This window comes from Tyto alba, unplaced genomic scaffold, assembly GCF_018691265.1.
Source record: "Tyto alba isolate M040663 unplaced genomic scaffold, T.alba_DEE_v4.0 Super-Scaffold_21, whole genome shotgun sequence".
In the NCBI taxonomy this organism is placed as follows: domain Eukaryota; kingdom Metazoa; phylum Chordata; class Aves; order Strigiformes; family Tytonidae; genus Tyto; species Tyto alba.
Window position 1 is genome coordinate 9095624 of NW_024881295.1, and position 23059 is coordinate 9118682.

A 23059-nucleotide genomic window follows, 5' to 3' on the forward strand; every position below is an offset into this window, starting at 1 on the left:
TAATGCAATTCCAAATCCAGATGAGTCCTCATCACATGACTCACACTCATGTTTAGCATATTTGTAGAGCTTTGGCAGATATCCTAGTAATTGAGTGGTGACTACAGTCCTCTCAGCTTCAGGAACAGCCCTTTAAGGCTTGAACTGATGCGCCCGTAAATGAGCTTGGAACTTCTGCTGCTGTCACATCTCTCAGAAGACTTCATAACTGCCAGGTAGTTGGCAATACCTTAGACCTTCTCTCACAAAAACACAAGTCAGGGTAATTTGGTTCAAAAATAGGCTTTAAGCTATCTGACATTAACCTTTTACTTTTAGATTTTTACAGGCAGAGATATACTCACATTGCTGCAGTTTGCAGTTAAACCTGGAGAAGGTGACTTTCTCAAGAGATGTGATGGACTTAACTCCCCAGATGGTGAAGAATGCAACCTAAAATTGCATATGTTTAGTTGATTTACCAAGTCATATTGATCATGAACTGAAAAATAGCCTATATGTTGCAGAACCCACCAGACCTCCCCAGTGATGATGCATGAGCCAGTTAATCTGAGACAACGTTGTCTTAAATTCTCCTGCTCCAAGTTTTGATAACACAAAAAGCAGAAGAGATCAATAAAGGCCATGGGTCATACTTGAGCACACTTTTATTTTTTTGTTGAATCACCAGCACTGACAGAACAAACAATAACATACTTCAGAATTATGCACACAGGGACACAATAGGTACATTTCAAATACATACAGAATACTGACAACATAAGGAAAGTCCTGCTAAATAGTGGAGGGAAAACAACACATCCTTCTAATGCTCCCTCAACTATTATTTTGTTATACCTGTCTTTCCATATTTTCATAAAATTCCAACAAAAATAAGGATCACTTTTTTGTTACCAGAGTTCTTTGAGATACTGCTCCTCCTCCCTCACCAAACATGCCAGATATGAAACTAACAGTGAAAATGCCGTACCAGGGCCCTGTGGACAGCTTGCTCCCATCTCCCCCTGCTCTTCCTGACTCCCAAAGGACAAGGCTATAGAAGAATTGGGGCACTCTGGGATGCTTCTGTTTCCGTCACTTCCTCGGATCCGAAATGTGATAAGGGATTGGAGGAAAGATAGAAAATGGGTGAATTAGCAACCTAACTTAAGTAGAGTTATTTGTGTGGAATATTTGTTAGTTCCCTACATTCCAATATCCTCTGTTGATCACAATTTTGATTGCCTCAGTGTGTGCAAGATAGTAACTTGATTTCATACAAAAGAAAAATGAAGAAATAGCATGAAGTTTTACTCTTTGGCTGGAAAGAAATACAGCACTGTTCTCAGCAATTATTCTAATATACCTGGGTGCAAGCAACTACATCCAGACATCTCCCGAAACGTTCAGTTCTTACTCATGAGCCCTTCAATGGCCAGTTGTATTTGTGAACGCCTCTAGTTTATTTTCCCCCAGGATACAGGACTGTAGGATGAATATAAAGCCAGACATCCCAGTTACACAGTGCAACTGCTCCTTTCCATAGCTGCCTTCTTTCTCTCCAGAACCGCCCCTCCTCTGGACACAGAGTTTACCTATTCTGCATGACTTCACTCTTAACCTCTTCTTTCACCTGTATAGCAACTTCTCAGCCTATGAGCTTCAGCACAAGTTTGTTTCTCAATTTCCAGTGTCCTCAGACAACTAAGATCACTGAAATGAACACACCTGCACAAAACTAAAATAGCTCAGATCACCCTGTCTGATGAAGCTGGCAAGTGAAACATTTCTCCTTCGATAATCTTGTGACTTTTACTCTATTAGTTGAAAAATAAGATGACTCTTCCCAAACAAATCAACGTAACGTTGTTTCATTTACTAACCAGTGTTCAAGACGTGAACATAAGCAGGAAAAATAAATTCAGTCAATGATTTGAAGAACAAGACTACCTGATGTAGATTCTTGAGGCATGTTGTCATCACTGCCAGCACTTTCATAAATTTGTCCTGGGAAGTAGTTCTTTGAATCTAGAACTTGCAGTTTTTTATTTCTCCTAGCAGCCTCATTTTTTAAATTAGAAGCAAGTCCGAACTATCACTGTGATCTTCCTGAAAAGATGTTTTGGTAAATCAAACAATCTGGGGTAAACATGACGTGGCCTTAGACTGCTGCTCCATAAAGGATTAAAGCCATGCTTTACTTATATGATGACATCAAGACATCTAAAAAATGAATCTCTGACAGATAGGGAGGTATGCACCATGAGCTTCAAGCTTATGATAGGCAGACAGACAGAAAATTATGCCAGTGTTAATACTATGGAAGCTAAAGTTTTTGATAAACAAGCTCAATTCCTGTATGGTCTGTAATGGACTAGAAAAAGAAACATTCTTCTTTTAGGAATAGAAGGGATATGAAACAATAAATATTCCCCTGAAATATCCCTAAAGAGGCCTCAGTCATACCTGCTTCAACTATACAGCTGAATTCTATTTTAACAGAATGAAAAAAGAAAATAAATCCCCCTCTTACAAAAAAAAAAATGCCCCCAAATTGGGGAGATTAATTCAGTACCATCATCTCTTCTCCAAATTCCACAATTCTGTCTGTTGTAAAGGATTCTTCTGTTTCCTAACATTAAAACATATAGTATCTGCTCTCTTGTGACCTGCTGAACTGTCACAGAAGAGGAGTAATAGGTTGGTTTGATCTTTATACTAAGCTCACAAAATATCTCTGTTGCTTAGAAAGGTACTGCTCCTGAAACTGTGGCCTCTAGCAGTATGAAGAGAAAGAGTATTGCTTGTGGCTCTTAAAAAGACAAGTTCCAGCACTTACAAGGGGTAGCTTCGAAGAAAACTTGCCCAGGAATGCATTCAGTCTTTTATCATCCAGCAAATTTATTATTCATTTACTTGATAAAACGTTTTCCTTAATCTTATGACACTTATGCTCACACAGATGAGCATTTTCAGCAGAAGTCAGGTGATCTCAATCAAGAACATCACATTGAGCTAACTAAAACATCTATAACAAGAGCCAGATTAAGCTATTGGGTCTTGCCTGGATATTAACCATCAGAGATGAGAACTTTTGCCAACTTCAGTCTTCAGAAAGACATAATAAAAAGTGACTCTCCTTCCCTCTATATGTGGTACTGATGAGAGGACATCAACAAAGGTATTATCAAAATGTAACATCCCATCTTCACTGCTGAGGATATCAATCGGTTTTTGTTGACAATGCTTGTCTTCCTCCTTGATGGATAATTCCAGCAACCTGCCAACATGCTGTGGGATGGATGTTGTGGATGTTGCTTGTTTGGGTGTTTGTTTTTTTTTTTTTTTATTATTTTTTTTTTTTTTATTAAGTAGCCATCTTTTAATCCTATTACAACCAAAGTTTATTCTTTTCTTCCTTTCATTGAAAATGAGTGATTCCCTGTGAAATCTGATTATTCTAGCAAAGGGAAGTGACTTCATCATTGGAAGGCGATTCCAAAATACTGGAAACAGGGTAAGAAGCATCTATCATTGTCACTCATTACACTCTTGGGCTCTGATCATGGTTTTTGCTGTTTCAGAAAATTAAATACTGTCCTCTGATGAACAGACAGCTGAGAAGACAATCACATTGCAACAAGATAATGTGTAAGCCTGGAGTTATGAATGGATTTACGGAAGGGGGGGGGTGTGGAAATCACACTTAACCGACCTGACAGCCTTCTACAAGGAGGTGACTAGTTCAGTGGACAAGGAGATAGCGTTGGATGTTGTTTACTTTGACTTTAGTAAAGCTTTTCAAACTGTCTCCCTTAACATCCTCATAGACAAGCTGATAAGTCAGACTACTACTGAAACAGCTCACTATGCTATGGCATATTGATGTATGTGTGAATTGGAGGACAAGAGGCCAGAGTGCCGCCCTGCAGAAAGAGATCTGGGGGGTTTGGCTGATGGTAAGCTCGATGTGAGTCAAAAGCATGCCCTGGTGGCCAAGAGGGACAACGGTATCCTGAGGTGCATTAAGCACAGTATAGCTAACCAGTCAAAAGAAGTGATTATCCCCCTAGACTCAGCAGTGGTGTGGCCTCACCTCGAGTACTGTGTTCAGTTTTGGGCTCCACAGTATGAGGATATAAAAATATTAGAATGTGTCCAAAGGAGGGCAACAAGATGGTGAAAGGACTAGAGGGCATGACTTACGAGGAACATCTGAGGATACTAGGTTTGTTCAGCTTAGAGGAGAAGGAGAGGTGACCTTAGTGCTGTCTACAACTTCCTTATGAAGGACAGCAGAGAGGGAGATGCTGATGCCTTCTCTCTAGTATCCAGTGATAAGACGTGGGTAATGGCTTAAAGCTGTATTGGGGAAAAATATTAGGAAAAATATCTTAACTGAGAAGGTGGTCAAGCAGTGAAACAAGCTCCCCAGGAAGTGGTCATGACCCCAAGCCTGTCAGTGTTCAAGAAGTGTTTGGACAACACTCTTAAGATATATCGTTTAGCTTTTAGGTTGCCCCATGTAGAGTCAGGGGTTGGACTTGGTGATTCTCATGGGTCCCTTCCAACTCAGGATTTTCTATGATATGAAACCATTCCTTATATCTTTACCATTTCATCAAAACTGGTATATTAAATCTTCAAGGTCCAGTTGCAAAAGTGCCAGTGGAAAGAACTACAGTGGACCTTGGAACACACTGCTCTACAGACTTAAAAAAAATTCTTGGCATTCCTTTACCTGGAACTGGAAGTATAAGATCTGAAGTCTGAGGGATGGCTTCAATATCCAAAGCTAACACTTAAGATAACTTGTCCTGTGCTGATGAGATGATAGTACCATTATCCTGAATTTGACCTTAGCAAAAGTCGTTGGACCTTCTGATGAAGCCTTAACTCCTGAAAGAGTTGTGACTGAAAACAGACTTTTTTTGTGCACATGAATCCCAAAGTCCTGGAATTAGGGGGCTCATAGACCTTTTTTAAAGTGTTCTTAGACAACAAATGCTCATACAGTGCAAACGGACATAGAGTAATAACCTCTCTCTCTATAAGCAAGTCAGGCACCACTGTGGATGCACAACACAAAAAATACATAAGGATATCTTCGCATTAAAATGATGTTTCTTCCTTTTGAGTTCCTTGGATATGCTGTGTACCTGCTAAAACTAGTTAGTTTTAAAAGGGTCAATCTTCAATTAACAATTTGAATCTTGTATGGATTCTCATTTGGAACGACAGAGTGATGTTTTTTTTTTAAATCTATGGCTAGGTACTAGGAGAGAATTGTCCTATCACTTTAGTCCACATTCAGGATAATCAGGAAAGAGACAACACAGGCTATGAAAGTGCTCCACTGGGGACTGTTTCAAGGAAAGTTTTCCTAGCAGAGTGACACTATCAGAAAAATATAAACACTACTCAGAGACAACTGATTTTCCATTCCCAAATGGTTTATCTACCCATTTCAACATCATGTAAAGAAGCTGCATCACAGTATCACTTTTGAAGTCATAGTTAAATAATACACTTTCATTAACAAAGGAATTTGCATGCCCAAAACAAAACTATTTCTCAACACCGGTGATGTATTCTGCCATGCATGAAACTAACATTAGTTTATAATTGGTATCTCATAATGGCACTGCTCAACCTAGAAATATTTTATACATATAACACAACAAAAATGAAATTTGAACAACCCTCACATAGTCACATAAAACTCTTCTCTATCTTTACTTAAAAGCCTAATGTATGATGTTAAGCATTTATTACCTTTGCAATTCTAATATTTCATTTGCAATTTCGGTTCCTATACTTCCAGCACCAAGAACTGTTCCAGAGGACATTCCAGGTACACTTACTAAAGACTGTTTTACAGCATCTACAGTTAAAAAAAAAAACAAAACAAACCTTGTTTGTAGCAGTTTCATTAGACAGCAAGGAACAATCACTTCAAGGATTCATTTTAAAGCAGTTCTTGTGTGTTCTGTATCTCTTTATTCTCAGAAATTAAATTCCTTAAAACAGTAATTTATGGGGGAGTGTGCTGTAAGTCTCATTTGAAATATAAAGATAAGTGAATAACATAATTATGAAAACTGCTGATCTCCAGTCGTGAAATTAGCTTTAATCATTAACACCTCCAGTCTCTCTCACAGATAATGCAAAGCACAAGAAAAAAACACCCTCGATTTTTCACAAACTGAAATCAATGATTAAAAAGAACAATTTCAAAAGCAAAAATAAAAAAACTTATAGCAAGATGACAAAACTGCATGTAGAAATAAGCATCTCTGCATAGCATAAAAATATTAACAAAATATATATCAGTATCACCCTATATTCGATAGGTAAACACAGATGGTACAATTGCATTTCTCCAGAAAACCAGGCAAAGTATGTAAAGAGTCTGTGACAAAAGCATAATATCCTATCAACCAAAATCCTAGCCATATTAGAAGTTGCTAGAAGGAAAAGACATGCTATGAGCCCTTCCGATCACAGTTATGTGAATGATATAAGTAGGATGCTGTGAGGAACCAGAGATTGTCACCAGAATTAGCTTTAAAAAAAAATTAATCCTTCATTGCACAACAACCTAGAATAAAAAAAATCCTAGATTCAATAAACCTAAAATTCTAATAAATGATCAGAAGATGCACCTATGATAACTGTAAGAAGTGACACTTGCCTTCTGCAGGCTGGGAATTGTAGAGGGTCTGTTCTTCAGCTGACTCGTTATGACCTCTGATATTTAAATAAATAAAACAGACAACAATATCAGCAAGATTTTCAAGGGCAAAATCCAGCATATTTATGTTTGACTTCAATAATGATTTACACGGAGTAAAAACTAACATCCTCAAACTAGTAAAAAAATTAGATATACCTCACAGGTCTCAATGTTCAATCCTTTGTACTGTTTCCAAAGCACTGAGTGAAACATTAATTTCCATCTATTCTCCAAATAAAGAAGAAAGGCCAATATATTTGTCTGTGTTCCATGACAAGAGAACAAGGCTGCCATTTTTACTACTAGGAGGGAGACAAGTTAACCAGAAACAACTGCTACGAGGGGAGATCAGTGGCTACCTTCTGCCAGCAGCTGCTGCCTACCCTCCATGCTCTAGACAACTGCAGATGCCCAGGTCTCCACGGTGGGCAAAAGTGGCCCGTGGCTGTTGGGCAGCATAGACTATCTCAACTGCTCTTCTCCGTCTTCTTGAAGAAAAAGGACAGGGGCAAAATAGGTGGGTGATGTTGATTTAAGACATGAACAAGCTACAGAATGAGTAAAAGACCCTCTTGACAACTCAGTTTAATGGAAATGAAATCCCCCTCCATCCCCCTCTCACAAACACAGTCTTTGGCAAAGATCCTCAGTAACATTGGAACAATCCAAATTATAGCTCCATTGCAAGGCACAGAGAATGAAGAAGAATTAAAAATAAAAAAAGAAGAATTAAACACACACATTTACTGTCTCACAGGCTCCTCCCTTGCAGTCAATTTGGAGAGTATCTTTTTGTCCTGCCTTGCATTTCTACGATCTATCCATTATGCTTCTCCATATTCTGACAGATGGTAGGTAGGGTAGCGCTTAAAATTAGGTCAACTGACACATGCAGTCTTGTAAAGCTCAGAACGAAGAGCTAAACTAACTTCACATTTTCATTTATTCATATCTACTTTTCTTAACAGATCTTTCCTTTCTTCCTTTAATAAGAAACAATTTCACCTGATTTTTTCTACTGGGAAATAGCATAGTTTTCAGAGGCAAACCCATAACTTAAGCCTGAAATAAAAATAACTAGTAAATGCAAAAAAATGTTCTTCCAGGTTACTCAAGCACTTTTTGTGCAGCGCTGGTATTTCTCAACCCTGTTCTGCTTCTTAAACAGGTTGTCTTCTGTTAACGCTAACTGTAATACGGACAAAAAAAATAACATGGGCATTCGTATGAATTACTTACAATACCACAGTGTTGTTTGATACAATGTACTCCAGTTCTTTGGTCCACGGATTCATGAAACTAAACCACTGACTCTTTAAAGTAATAAAAGTCCCATCTTTTGCTCTAAATTTGTAGGAATTTGTGAATACTTTTTCTTTATTCTGTAACACTAGATAAGAAAAGAAAGTTGCAATCACCATATTTATACTTAGAAAGGTAAAGTTAAAAAAAGAATCTGTTTTATAGCATCATAAAACCAAAATGTTTTTGATGGCCAGAAATACAAATGAAATGCCAGAACAACTGACAGGACAGGACTCCTACTGAAATCAAACTATAGTTTCAGCAGTGTCATTAATATTAAATTAAAACCCAAGTATTAAGTTTCTGCAAACCACTAGTGTGGAGAATTCTGGCTTGGTGAACTTTCATAATCAGTGTCTTTAATTATATGTTTAGGCACATTTGTTATTCAGGATTCCTTCCTCATTCTTACAATGAATTGAAGCAGAGGGTTGAAAGAAGCACTAACATTATTCCCTTTCGATTAAAGTGCTGCACCAAGATCCAAGACAACAGAAGTTTCTCCCTGCATTTATTACAAGCTTTATGCAGGCATGTCTTAATGCAGCTTCAGAGAAGGACAATCCTAATATTGTTTAGTTTTATTAATTCTCAGCTTCCCGGTTTTTGATTTGTAGTGTTTTTACACAGCAGTTACATGTAGTTGTAAGCAGCCTGGGAGGACCAATTATTTTGTACCTTCTTTATGTTTTTCAGCTAGATGATTGTGATCATCTTGATGGCAGTACTCATAACAAGAAGTTCCTAGAAGCTCTTGTGGCAGATACCCTAAAATTGCTGTTGCACTGTTAGAAATAAAAACATGAACTACAGTGGATTCAAACAATTGCAAAGCTTGTTTTTTTCAGTATCAGATAAAGCAGATAACCAACATTTAAAGAAACAGATGCTTGTGTTCATGTTTGGGAAAAAGATAAAGCATTAGTATAGCTCTAAAACAACAGGAAATATTCACTGCAAATTATCCATTTGCAATGCAAGGCAATTTAAAGGCAAAATAACAGCATTTAAACATGCAAACCACATGTATACACAAAATACTTATGATCGTTAGATCTTCTCATTAGCCAATCAGAGTACTGGTCACACATAAGGCATCATTAAAAAAATTTGGTAGTTGAATTTTGGTCTGTTACTTTAAGGAATAGGTTTAAACTGACTTTTAGATGAAAGACAAGGTGACTGAAAGCAATAAAAAGGTTCCAGTGACATTAATGAAATTCAAAATGCAAAGTGGTAAATCAGGTTCTACAACAAATAAAAGTCTGTTTCAGAAAGTTCAGAAAATAGGAGCTTAGGTTTCACTTTTAATGAAATAATTTGGTACCTCATTTAGATATAATGTATTTGTTCAAATTGTAAGATTTTACGTAGTAATTTTTTGTTAAGTTTATTACTTAAATCATATGGATAGTTATGGAGCTCTAACTTGAGATTTTTATTTATGAATAAATAAGTACGAGTGTCTTTTATGACATATTTGAATTTTGCTAGCTCACCTTTTCCTAAAAGACAACAAACTTTTATACATTACATTTTATGTTTGACCAAAAACCAAAGCCCGAGTACTCAGATTCAGAATGAACTGCTTCCTGTGAACAGCACTCAGAAATTCTATCCTGCTTGAGAAATTAGAGTTCTGATGAAAAGTATTAGAAAATTTAACTAGTGGTGTCATTTTCATTTTCTCTTCATTAAAGAACAAAATGCTTACCGCTGATCTACATAAACAAATTTTCCATCCATGGCAAATCGTGTAACAAATTCTGTTGCTTTGACTTTGATCTCTCCACTCTTTTGTGGAACAATATAAGGGTGCAACCTCCCAATTGCAACAAGACAGTTAAAGTTACTACTGTCCTTTTCTACATCATTTTCCTCTTCTACTCCCACCTCATTGGGAGGCCAGTTCTTCATATACCCAGTACAGTGAATGGTACAGTATTTTCTGTGATCTAATAAAAACAAATGAAATAAGAAGCAGTTATGGGTCAAAAATAAACTGTTACTTTTTTTATTCTGTTCACCATGAGACCAGCAACTATATTTTATGCTTACCTATAACAACTGTACAAGGCTATAGATAATTTTACAGAGTATTTTAAAATTAATTTTATACTAAATTTTGGCTTACCTGGAGAGAGCACTTCTAACCCTAAGTAAGATTTACGAAGATAAGTTATAGGTGTTGGCAGTTCAAACACAGTCTCACAGAAAAAGAAGTAAACCAACAGTTTGGTAACCCACAGAACACCTTCTCTTTATAAAGTTTCATATGTATGGTAAATTAAAATAAACTGGAGAGGCACTCTGTAGCTTCTAAATCAATTTACCTTTTGTGAACGTGATGACCTTAACACATGCTTACTGCAATTGCTAAAAGAATCAGTTGAGAGAACAACCCAAAACAACCCAGTTTATTTTCTATTTATCTTAGGCTTCTGATTTCCTCAATTTTCTGGGAACATTAAAAGTCTTAAATTACAGCATAAACTGTCATTCATTCCTATGGCTGGTAGACTTTCTGCTGCCTATAAAACATGTAAACACCCTCATTTGCACCAAAGCATAGAGATGACATTATGTGTCCTACAGTAACTATGTTTCAAAAAACTGCCAAAGTATTCTTGGTATCTGTATTCTGAACAAATTATGCTTTATGTAGATTTGATTTCCTATCAACTTATGAAAAAACACATATCAACTCTGTAAAATGAAAAACTGGGTTATCCTACTGTGACTTAGTCACAGTTTCTCAGATTGTCAAGGTGCCTTCCCAAGAAACATTTGTACAAGTTAAATTCCTATTTCACCAAGTTAGTTGGCACATCAGAGGCGACTGAATTCTGTTTACTTACAACTACAGACCTATTTTAAAATTTACTATTGTAATTGTTGAGACATACCATACAAGTTACACTGAAAAACAGAAGTAGGAGGATTTTTTCATGGTCAAACAATTTCAGCACACCTTTGCAAAAATCAATACTAAAGTATTAAACAAAAGATGGAAATTACATTTTAAAAAGATCCATTCACTGAAAACTTGACAAGAGTATACTGCTGTACAAGCATACCAAAATATGAACTAAATTAAAATGACTGGAAAAATGAATGGAATTACACTGATAAATTAACTTTACTATTAAAAGGAAGAAAAAAAAAAAGAAAAATCATATTTTTAAGTACACACAACACAAAAAGTAAATCAGAAAAAGAAATTGGTTTACTTGCTTTTTTCCTTCAAAACAGCAGATTTTGCAGGCCTTATTCACATAGTTATCTTCAAGACATAGGTTACTTAGTTTCATTCTTCTGATCTGTTCCAGTGCTTTCAAAAATTTCCCTGAGACTTCTAAAATTAGACTACAACAGACCGTGGGCTCCTAAACAGCCACTGTAACTTGAGTCCCTCCCTCCCCCTTTTCCAGGAGTGAATAGGGAGGAGAAAAAGTACAATTAGACTGTTTTTCAAAACATGTCTCCGGTTCATATTTACACTTCTCTACAGCTACTTTGTGAAGCCAGTGATAACTACAAGGGTCACACTACTGGCTCAGAACTTAAATATACCAAGTTTCAAGACAGAAAGCCCCCACTTTATCTACACTGTTTTAATACCTTTCTTCTTTGGGCTGGGCAAGCACTCCTTTTCTTCTTTGACTGTGGTCCTACTACATTTTATCCGACAGAAGAAGGAACGTCGAGCACCAGAATTCAGTCGAGCTGGTCCAGCTTGAAAATCTGTATGTACTTGCAAGCCAGCTTACAAAAATTTAGTAAAGTAGTTTAAAAACCAAAATCCAACAATAAAACTTCAGAATACAAGGCCTTTTCTTCATGTTAGCTTCCAGTACACTTTCCTTACTGTTTAGTTGCCTAAATTCTGTCCTTACAATTAAAAATGAAAAAAGTCTAATAACTGAAATAGGGCAAAGAAAACCTGACTGTCACACAGATTCCAAAATTAAAAAGAACTACCAAAGTATTTTTAAACCCTTCTTAATATTTTGAATGGTATTTTAATAAATATGCTTTATAAACTTTCAACTTTGATTTGGTACAATCAAGAATTGCAAAGATGCTTATAAAAGCCAGCTATAAAATAGTCATTAGCTGCAGAGTACATAATGCTTTCCATATTAGAAATAACTGTAAACAAGGTATGATTTGGTTAAATTAGGATTGACACTTAGCATTTTCAGAGAAGACAGTGATTCTTGATATTGAAGTATTTTATCCCATGTTCGACTACATCAGGTCTTTTGTACTGACAAGACCTATCAAATACAAGAAAAAAAAGTAGTATGCCTGATAGGAAGAATGTCAGACCACATCTTGGTAAATGTTTAACAATGCAAATTTTAGTAATTCTTAATATCTAAAATAAATTATTTCCTGGACTAACTTTTAAACTGTAAGTACATTCTAACAAGCAGATAAGCATTCAAATATGTTTGGTTCACAGAAATTATACCTCAAATTTGTACACCTATGCACATATGAACACACGAATATGTCCTGCATAAAAACTAGATTTATTAACATCTCCCTAAAAAAAAATCTGAGCACACTCAACTATGACTTACTTTTCCCATCTACGAGCTTCTCCCTAGGAGAGATATCTGAAGAAGAAAGTTGCTCCTTAACTTTTGCAACATCTTTTGGATGCAGATAATCAAATAAGCTTTGTCCAATTAAACTGGCCTATTTAAAAAAAAAACCAAAAAACACAAAACAACAAACACAAAAAACAAAATAAGCAAGAACCACATTGTTTTAGAACAGAACCCCACATATATTATTTCTCTCAGAAAAACAACTTTCTACATCATTGAAAAGAAGTCCAATACCCCAGTTACTCTAAACATCAACATTCTGATCCACATTTAACTTGCCATTTTTTAACATTACTTTCATAAAGACAGGGTAGTTAAACCTAAATTATTACTTTCCCTTTGAAAAATGGCAGATTTAGTTGATTTAAAAGAAACAGTTCTGTAAAACCAAGTGTTTTATTTACATATATGATTCCCAATCCTAGCTGAAGAAAGGTTACTCCACTCACAGATTATTGGCGGGGGTGGGGGGGAAGGTAAGGAAATAGGAAGAAATAGTCATGCTACCTAATGTTTCTGAGCATTAACTTGGTTGGCCAAAATGGCATCACTGAGGCAGAAGCTTCCTGGAAGCAGGGGTCAGCTCACTTCAGCAGTCCTTTGCACAAGATATTTACAGAAATCTGTCTAGCTGGGATCCATTCAACCTCCTGACTGCTGATCCAAAGTAACTGGTCTGCTGCACTACTGTAGACAGCACCACTTTCTTCTGAAACAGGAAGGAATTCTCACAGAAGTGGGCTAGTTTGGTTTTTATCATTGCTTACCTTCACTACAGCAAATCAAATCAACAGGTATAAAGGAGCTGTGTTGACAAGCAGTATCCTAGATTGAAATTGTAACATTTTGGACCCATGCCACTTGCTATGTGATCACTGCATCAAGGGGACCAATTTTCCAATAAGCCAGAGTCAAAAATGGGTTTAATGAAAAGCTTTTAAGAAATCTGGATAAACATACAGCTTCTTTCATTTGCCCAGTTCCCATCTACCCCTAATGCAAAGGAAAAATACTGAGTGCCACTGAGAAAGGCTAATAGCAGCCTTGTCAAAATATATAGGTGTAACAAACAGATTATGATGCAGGATGAGATTCATAACCTAGAATAATTTGCAAATAAGCTAATAAATTAATGGGTTAAGTCAGCCATGTTCTCTGAGCCTCTTTGGCTGGAATAGCGAAGATCTTACGGGTCTGGAAGTATGTCTGATGCGAGACTCCAAAAGGTACTTCTACAGTGAGTTTACTCAAGAACTAAGTTTTTTTAAAAAAATATCTGGTTTATGCTTGTTCCCATAAGATGATTCATTTCACTTCAAATTAAAATGCTATAGATTTTGGGTTACCTTTTTGTTTGTTTGTTTGTGGTTTTGTTTTGGTTTTTAATTCTATAGAAGAGTCCAGATTGGCTACCCTTCCATTTATAAAGAAAATGAACAGAGCACAAATGGTTTCAGTTATAGAAGTAGACAGATGGAAGCACTAACTGTTTTAGCCTCTGATTTTGGAACAGAAGTCATAGATATGTGAACAAGTTACCATGCCTTGATTATTTGTGGTAATTGTCCATGATGTTAAATGTCAACTAATGGAAGGTACTTGTGTTTTTTTCCCATTTCTCTTATTCTACAGGTTAAGCTAGCTCACTTTCTCATTTTTCCTTCGAGTTAAAAGTATATACATAGGTAGTTATTGTGGATGATATGTTATGTAGTACATCAGAACATGAAGGCATTAACAAGGAAAGCTTTAATTAACTTCCACTGCTGAACTACTAATTTTCCTTAGCCTTAAAAAAAAATAAGAGGCAAACCCAAACCCAAATCACTTCACCATTTAAAAGAAAATCTCTCGGAGAGAGAAATTAGGACATCTTCAAATTATCCCTTCCTCTCGGACTAGCAGTTTTCTTAAGGATGATCAGTTGAAATCTGGTTCTATTACTCAGGTCAGGAACATTGACTGTACTGGCAAATATTTTGCTTCGTGATATTGAGCCTTACTCTGAAGCAGGTTAAATCAAAGAAATTCCAATCAATGATACACAAGGACTGCATTTTAGCAACACACAATAAAATGTTAAAGTTTAAAAATTTCTAAGAAAATGCAAGGTAAAATCAAACCAAGAAACACAATTATAACCACCTGATCATAATTAAGTATTTTGCAAACTGATTCTGAGACAAACAGAATTTTTCCTCTGTTGCATCCAACCACAAATAGGAATCCATCTGCAGCCTGAAAATATAAAGATACTGTCTTTAAAAACATACAATTAAAATATACAATGAACATTGATGAATACATGGAAGCACATTTTAAAGCTTATTTTTTAAATTAAAGAAGCTGTAAGTAACACCACAAAACCAATTAAGATTGCAAGGACCAAATCAGATCTTCAGCTACAGATAGCTAAAGTTTCTTAAAGACAGCTCTTGGGAAAAGAGGAGGCCAGCTGCAAAACAGCTTAATTTGGGAGTCATCTTACAGATCTTGGCAAAGTCTGTTATTGCAGCAAAGGAAAAAGAAAATAGTTGCAAATGCGAAAGGGTAAAGGGGTGTGGGTATATGACAAAGTGTGAAACCAAGAAATAGAATTTTCTTTCAGGTATTATTTCTGAATCTTTTTCCAAATTCATCGTTAAAAAACTAAATGCAGGAGAGCAAACAACTGCAAGTATATTTATGTGTAATTAAAAGCATTCTCTATACTTGCATGCAGACTTCAATATCAATATTAAAAAAATTATGTATTAAATACAGAGATTGTATACAGAGTTACTATTCCTTTAAGGGCTGCTGTCTGCCATGCTCACAAATCATCTTCTGTACCCCTTTATGAACAAGCCTGTATAGTGGTACAGAGTTTATAAACCAGTACTTATCAAGTAGAGCACAGCAATTGCTTGAAGAAAAAGATGGGAAAAAAAGCATTCTTCAAATAAAAACTCAAGTTAATGGCAAGCTTTAATAAGGATGTCATTTAACTGAGAGTTTCCTTTCACTTACCCTAAGGATTAACTGTTGAAGCTCATCATCCTTTAAAAATGAAGGTTTATACCGAATTTCTGTATAGGAGCTAGTGGAACCTGGAAAATAGATTATTTGTAGACATAATATCAAAAGTTACATTTTAAATTTACTTTTAACAGTTATACTTGTTCTGTATTTTATGAATTTTCTTTGTAACCACAACAGCTGAGTAAAAAATTTAAAATTCTAAAAATATTAAAAATAAAAAAACCCTCATAAACATATGCTGGTAATGAATATGGGCACACAACCAGATTTTTCTTGCCCTTTGTTCAGGGTAACACAAGGAAACTTATGTTCAGATATCTTTAATGTACTGATGGAGAAACTGTATTACAAGAACTGAATTTTCTAGAAATATTTTGTAAGCCTATTTCATAATCCTTAACATTTGCTGAACATGAATAATTCCAACGTTATCAATTGTCTTTTGACCTGAATAATGCTACATTAGTACTATATATCTAACAATCCAAAAAGGTCTATTGTTGTCTCCCTAAGTGTAGTGAGACTGACTCACAACATTTACTGTTCTAGCACCTGTAGCAAGTACATTAAAATATTTTTTAGCCATTACAAGCATTTACACAACTCTCTCTACATATTTTTTGACGTAAACAGTTGAACTTCCCAGCAAATTTCAGCATCCACTATAATTCTACATAGTATCTTGTATTCTCCTAAAACATTTGTTTTGAAGATACATATAACTGTGCTCAATGGAGTGCAGTTTTCTTATCCTGTTGTTAAAATACAAGTGTTTGAGCTGAAGATTTCTTGTACACACTTTTTTAAACTACAAATGCAATAACTGCCCTGCTAATCTGTCACATCACTTCTTCATGCAAATTTCTCAGCCTGCTTGAGCCAGCGGGCCTCTAGAAACCCATTCCAACCTAAATTATTCTATGATTCTATTACTGTCAAGTTAGTAGCATAATTAATTTCTTACAGTTCTGTGATTTAAGACTAATAGGGTTCTTATTAGATAAGTTTATTCATAATCAGCTTTTTTGCAATGCATAGTTTTTGATCTTTGCTTAGAATTGACCAAATTATTATTCTGAAACAGTGCTGCCAAAAAACCTGACATCTTGTGTGCTGCTGATAGACTATGTGATATGCAAATTGTATTTCAACATAATTTTTTTTAGGGGAGAAAAAGACCATCCCAAAACCTGGCAAGAGCAAAAGGAGGGAAAAGAATATATCCTGGTTTGATCTTGACACTGAACAATTCATTGAGATTCATGATTACTTTAACTTTGCTAGCTGACTGAGGATATAAACTTTTGATAACTTTTTCTTAGTACTCTCTAACATTTCATGCTGTTTAAGACTTCCGTGTAATCAAAGTCATCAACCATTCTGTTAAAGTATGTTTTATCTTGCAACATTTGACTACTCTTCTTGCAGGCAAAAATAGAAGCTTGAAAGATTATTATGTCCGAACATAATTTTTTCTTTAGTTTTACACAACTGTTTTTGGTTTTACGAAGTTACACTGTAAAAGACTTAACCTATCACTGAAGTGAGTTCTCTGTGCTCCCTACCACTGTATAGTGGACAAACAATTCATCAAAAGTATTTGCTATTTTATACATTACTTGGCCTTTAACTTAAAGCCTTCCCAAAATCTAGCTGCAGGTTTGTTTGTCTGGTTTTTTTTTGGCTGGGTGGTATGGGGTTTTGTTTGTTTGTTTGTTTGTTGTTGTTTTGTTTTGTTTTTTTAAATGGTCTTATCCATGACTTTGTAAATTTTGACCTCAACAGACAAACATGAAATTCAAATACAGAGACAAAGGGGTTGATGCAATCATAAATGTAGGAATAACAAACAGGAGTATGAAGACCATTTGCTTCTCTATTAGTGGTATAGCTGTTAGCATTGGTGCAGCACCACAGGTATTACTGCTACAGAAAGTATGATGGAAAGTAGAGATCACAGAACACACATTTAATTTGGGGGCTGGAAAATAACGAAAGACAGACTTGATTAACCATTGCAATCTTTAAAAAAAATCAAGGAAAGACTTGATTGCAAGTCATACCCCTAGCAGACAAAAAATATCAGACACCAAAGGGTGGCTTTTTTTCTGCTATATTAAGCAAAAAGAAGAAATGAAGTTCTAGAAGCTACAAACGTAAATTTAAATGAAGAACAGACTCAGAACTGAATTCATCAATGTAAAATGAATGACCTTTGATTTATTTAATATCAAAGAAGATATGCAGTCTATCTCCTGATAGGACAAGGACTTTCAGGATTAGTTTCCTAAAACCCACCTTTTAAAGATTTTAAGTGCTGCACAGCCATCCGTAACACTGTAAGCTTGTCTAGCTTTCGTGCCATGGGATTGCACTGAGGTATCATAGCAGACAATTCCTCAATCAAATTATTCATTTTGTCTCTTCTTCGTTTCTCTGTTTGACTGTGAGCTTCTCTAAGAAGAAAAAATATTTTAAGAATTATGTAGAGCATTTATCCCCATAACGTTAATCAATTCAATTTTGAAAATAAAACATACCACAAGAAGTATTAGTGCACTGAAACAGTTTTTCATACACGACTTGTATCTGACAATTGAATTGGATTCACTTGAACAAAGCAGAAATAGTCACATTAATGATGTAAAATATTGAGGGGAAAAAAAAGTATCTCATGCAACAGCTTGATTATATATGGCAGGAACAAGAGGCTACCAAAGTTAAATTCTTCTTGTGACCCTTGATGTCCAACTGAATACCCTGACACCTTACTGTATAGCAGAGAACTTTTGATGTCCAGTAATGACTGGAAGGCATTTCTGATCCCTGGCCCTATCTCTACCTGGCCTGTGTAACTAGGATGGGGTATTCATTCTGGTTTGGGTTGTGGGGTTTTTTTGGGGGGCTTGTTTTGTTTTTTGTTTTTGTTTTTTTTTTTTAAGAATGCTCTCAGCACTTGCCAAAGCGTCTCTGAACTCTATTTTATGCAAACTGACAACAACCCGAGATGAGCAATGTCTTCTTGTTATCTCATTACCTTAAAATTGCTCAGACTGAAGACAGACACAGACACAAGCATTTATTCATAGCACAGCAGAAGCAACAGACAATATGTTTATATGTACTTATAGGAGATGTAGTGGAAACTGAAAGAAAAATCTACGCCCCATTTAATTTCACCAGAGGTATTTCAGAAAACTTTCACCTTCATTCACCTGGTAAGGTGGTAGAAAGGGTTTCAGCCTCTGTGCATACCTTGTGTCTCAGGTTTCATTTTTTGGTAATCCTCTGTCCAATAACTCAATCACACAAAAGACAGCTTCACTTGGACAGTTTTAATTACAAAACCCCTTCTATGGCACATGACAATGCACATCACAAATATATCTCCAGTCATGTTTTCTCTAATGCTTTCTAGTGGAGTACGTGAGCTTTTCTAGCTGATCTCCTCCCCTCTCACATCCTCTAGCAGATCAAGAAAACTTTAATTCATTCGATTCCCTCCTTATCCAGAAGACAAGCTAGCTACCCAATTAAAACAAAGATTATTTTCCTTTCTGACTGAGACCAGATACAGTGGTAGTTAACCAAACCGCAGGACAACAAGTTTTGGTTAACTGATCTTAGGCATACTGTAACAGAAGGCATTAAAGGTAATAAAGTTAACTACACCTGCCCTGTTGAGAAGAAACAAAGTACAGTTTAAGACCTTGTCTTCTATTTTTTTGATTATTTTTCCCAAAAATAAATCCATTCTCCACACAAATAATCCTGGGTCATTCATCCAAGCAGTGAGCTTTTCTCTCTCTAAAGCCGTTTTAAAAAAATCCCATTTTATCAATTATTCTCAGCGCTACAGATTCACCCAACTTTTCCCTCATGTCAGGTAGGACCAATCAAGTAATATATTTTGTATGCTCCTTGAGCCGTGAGCCTCAGGAAGATAGATACAAGCATTTGGGGAAAGAGAACAATCTTCCATATCTCCGAGAGTCAGTAAGTTATAGAAACCTGAACAGGTGGATGCAGAAATTCAGGTGATGACTGGATGAATAAAAAAAGCCTTCTGTTACATTCCCCAGTTACAAGGGGGAAGAGAGAACAGCAAGTTCCACAATAAGCTTGAGAAAAGAAACACTGGAGGGGTATTACTGTTAAGCAAGCCTGTGAAGAGTCTTCTATTTATTTTTTTTTCCTCTAACTAATGAACCGAACTTAAGGAAAAAAATTAATAATACAACATGAAATCTATTAAAGCCATGTACAGAACAGAATCTTGTATAGCAATCTGGGATAGTCAGTACATATAAATGAATTTTGGAGTCAAAAAACCCGTAAATATATTTTGGAATGTTTTAATTTCTTGCATTTTATTTAAACTACTGGAACACTTCATATTTATTAGTATACTGTATAAATAATAGTTTTTATAGCAGAGTGGATTATGTATTTCTGCTTTGACATCTCTGCTCATGTAACAAATGAAAGACACTTATTTTTAAAACAACTTTATAAAAACAGCTCTAGTTTTACTAAGTGGCTTCTCTATACTTTAAAATATTTGTTTGGATGAATCATGACTGCATTCAGTCACACAGCGTTTCAAATCGTGCAAGTGCTTTATGTGATTTTTCAATTTGGATTCAGGTAAGATATGAATTCAAAGTGCAGTGGCAAACCTTAAATAATTCCCTATACAAAACGTTGCTCCAGAACACGAATTCTTTGTCATGCTTTAGCTGAATCCATTTTCACGTGGGATAAATTTTAAATACCTCCAAGTGTAGACAAATCTAGAAAAAACAATTCTCAAATTCATACAGACTGAGGATCAGCTCCTGCTTTATACACAACTTAAATGTATTACATTTAATTCTCACCTTGAAAACATTAACCTCAGGTTTTTGCTACCTGAGATATTCTGCAACACAAATTTAATTAAAATTAGTCAAAAATAAAATTCTCAAAGAATTACTGTACATTTAGCAGGGGGAAAGAAAAAGTTTACTGTTAAATATGTGACAGTTTTAATGAACGTTACCCACAAACTCATATTTTACCATTGTGAATTCTAGTATTTATTAGCAAAATGTACTTTTATTGTATAGTACCTGAAATCTTTTATTTTAACATGTTCTTCATCTTCACTCCTAGAGAAAACAAGATACGGAGTTTTACACTGTGTATTTAACACTATGCACTTCTTTCCTCCCATGAATTCAAGAAGATAAATTGTTACAAATTTACTATGGCTCTAACAAAACCAAACCCACAAAAATTCCTAAAGCAAAAATGATCTAGTAAGTGATGCATAATAGAAGGAGACCAAAGCATAACTTCCAACAGTCACAGTTATGTGAACATATTATCAGGATATTTCATAATTATGGTGCTATTTTTATTCTGGAGAATACAACATTAATGGAACACTCAAATAACTTAAGTCCAGGCTTGGTTTTATTTTTTTATTTAAAATTTTACAAGCGAGACCATCTATTCATGTTTTTATTTCCAAAATTTTATTGTCAAATGATGAAAAAAGCAAACCTAGACTAGACTGGGCCTAATTTAATTGCTCATGGTCAGAAAAAGTAAAAATTAAGTATTTTCCCATACCATACAGCAATAACTGGAAAGTCTGTGTCATAAAATTGCAGATGGAAGACAATCATAGTGCCCATATCATGATAAATACTTGGCAGCAGGAAAATATAAAATATGATTCAAAAAAGAACAATGATCTTTTTTCTTCCCTAAAATCACTGTATTCTTTACCATCATCTATTAAGAATTTCAGAACATGGCCTAATAGTTATTTTGACAATTCAGTATGAGTGATTTGGTGCTTGCAGAGGCAGTTCTCATATAAACACTGGCTACTATTTTCTTTAAAAGAAAAACCAATAGAAATATTTTAAATCATTCTACAGCAGCTCTTCAGCTTTTTTTAATTCATCAGTGGAAACATCTCATACAGTACTCTAAACTCCATTCCAGAGGATAGACCTGCTAGCCTATGACCATTTTAGAAAAACATAAATTGTACCAGAAGGATTATAAGGGGACAGGCCGATCATTCAGCAGCTGTTTCTTATGAGGAAACAGAAGTAGGAAGTAGAAGGGCAGTTGGAGATTACAGCTTTAGGAAAGACCTGAAAAGCTGCTTCCACCTGTAACTAAGCCCTGACCCTGGTGAGGATCCAGCAGCCAGAGCCAAATTAACACAATTCAGAGATCCAACTCTTCAATCTGGGATTTGACTGGAACCCAGGAGTTTTCTAAACAATCTGTTAATCCCAGACACAGGTTGAGCTCACAAAACCCTAGGACTTTTCTTCAGTAAATCTGTTTCAGGTTTAGATGAGTTAGCAGTAATTAATATTTTTCCTCCATTTTAAAAGAAACTTTTACCAGAAATGTGCATGATAATATGAACTCTGACAGAAGTTACATTGTCTGACTCTAAGAGGAGAAGAGGTAAGGGAGAGCCAGACCAACTGCAATGCATCATGTAGCCTATTAACTAACTCTTCTCCCTCAGGAGCTCCACTTGGGGAAGGAACTAGAACAAATTTGCTGCTCAAGAAGTCAGAGCCTTCAATGGATTTATATAGCCTCTGTCCTAACAGCTGTGTTGTTACCGATATATATAGCTAGATTAAAACTACCTTGACTACATGAACATAGGGTGAAACGGAATCTGTATTAATCAGGAAAAAATAAATACCACCACATTTTCCTCTATTTTCTCAATTGATTTATTATATGTGCTTCCCCAGTTCTTCTAAAATGGAAGCAGATGTTTTAAAGACAGATGGGGAGTATTTTTATTCACACTTTTCAATCAGGAGTACGATGGAAAAAAACCACAAAGAAACAAACAATTTATCCCCAAAGAAAGATTTTTATACTACCCAATAAGCCATGTATCAAACACTGACTACCCTGAAGAAAGGGATCTGGGAGTGCTGGTTGGCAGCAGGCTCAGTGTGAGCCAGCAGTGAGCACATCATGACCATCTGGGCAAGAGAGGTGATTATCCTGCTGTATTCAGCGTCCCTGCGGCCTCACCTTGAGGGGTGTGTGTGGTTCTGGGCCTCACAATTTAAGAAGGATGTGAAGGTCCTTGAATGCATCCCAAGGAGGGCAATAAAACTGGTGAAAGGGCTGGAAGGAATGTCCTGTGAAGAGTGGCTAAGGACCCTCGGTTTGTCTAATTTGGAGAAAGGGAAGCTGAGGGGCATTGCCCTCTACAGCTCCCTGAGGAGGGGAAGTGGAGAGGGAGGTGCTGAGCTCTTCTGCCCAGTATCCAGTGATAGGACAAGCACGAATGGTTCAAAGCTGCACCAGGGGAGGTTTAGACCAGACATTATGAAGCATTTCTTTACCAGGAGGGTAT

At 35.8% G+C, this 23059-nt stretch overlaps 1 protein-coding gene across 8 annotated transcripts in view; it reads right to left on the reverse strand.

Annotated features, from left to right (window-relative positions):
- ARNTL2 (aryl hydrocarbon receptor nuclear translocator like 2) overlaps nt 1-23059 on the reverse strand; it is a 47461-nt gene that overhangs the window by 12705 nt on the left and 11697 nt on the right. For 5 of the 8 annotated variants that reach the window (XR_004406118.2, XR_004406117.2, XM_032986120.2 and 2 more), the window contains exons 4-15: nt 20772-20810; nt 17959-18116; nt 15649-15728; nt 14785-14877; nt 12610-12727; nt 11642-11785; nt 9735-9975; nt 8699-8805; nt 7955-8105; nt 6674-6729; nt 5755-5863; nt 345-432 (exon numbers count right to left, since the gene is read on the reverse strand). Coding sequence is in view for 5 of the 8 variants with exons in the window: in XM_032986120.2 (XP_032842011.1) it covers nt 345-432; nt 5755-5863; nt 6674-6729; nt 7955-8105; nt 8699-8805; nt 9735-9975; nt 11642-11785; nt 12610-12727; nt 14785-14877; nt 15649-15728; nt 17959-18116; nt 20772-20810 (1384 nt within the window). In the remaining 3 variants the exon portion in view is untranslated. Of the gene's footprint in view, nt 1-344; nt 433-970; nt 1078-5754; nt 5864-6673; nt 6730-7954; nt 8106-8698; nt 8806-9734; nt 9976-11641; nt 11786-12609; nt 12728-14784; nt 14878-15648; nt 15729-17958; nt 18117-20771; nt 20811-23059 lie in introns of all 8 variants that reach the window. The other 3 variants (XR_004406120.2, XM_032986118.2, XM_032986119.2) reach the window with 3 other exon arrangements.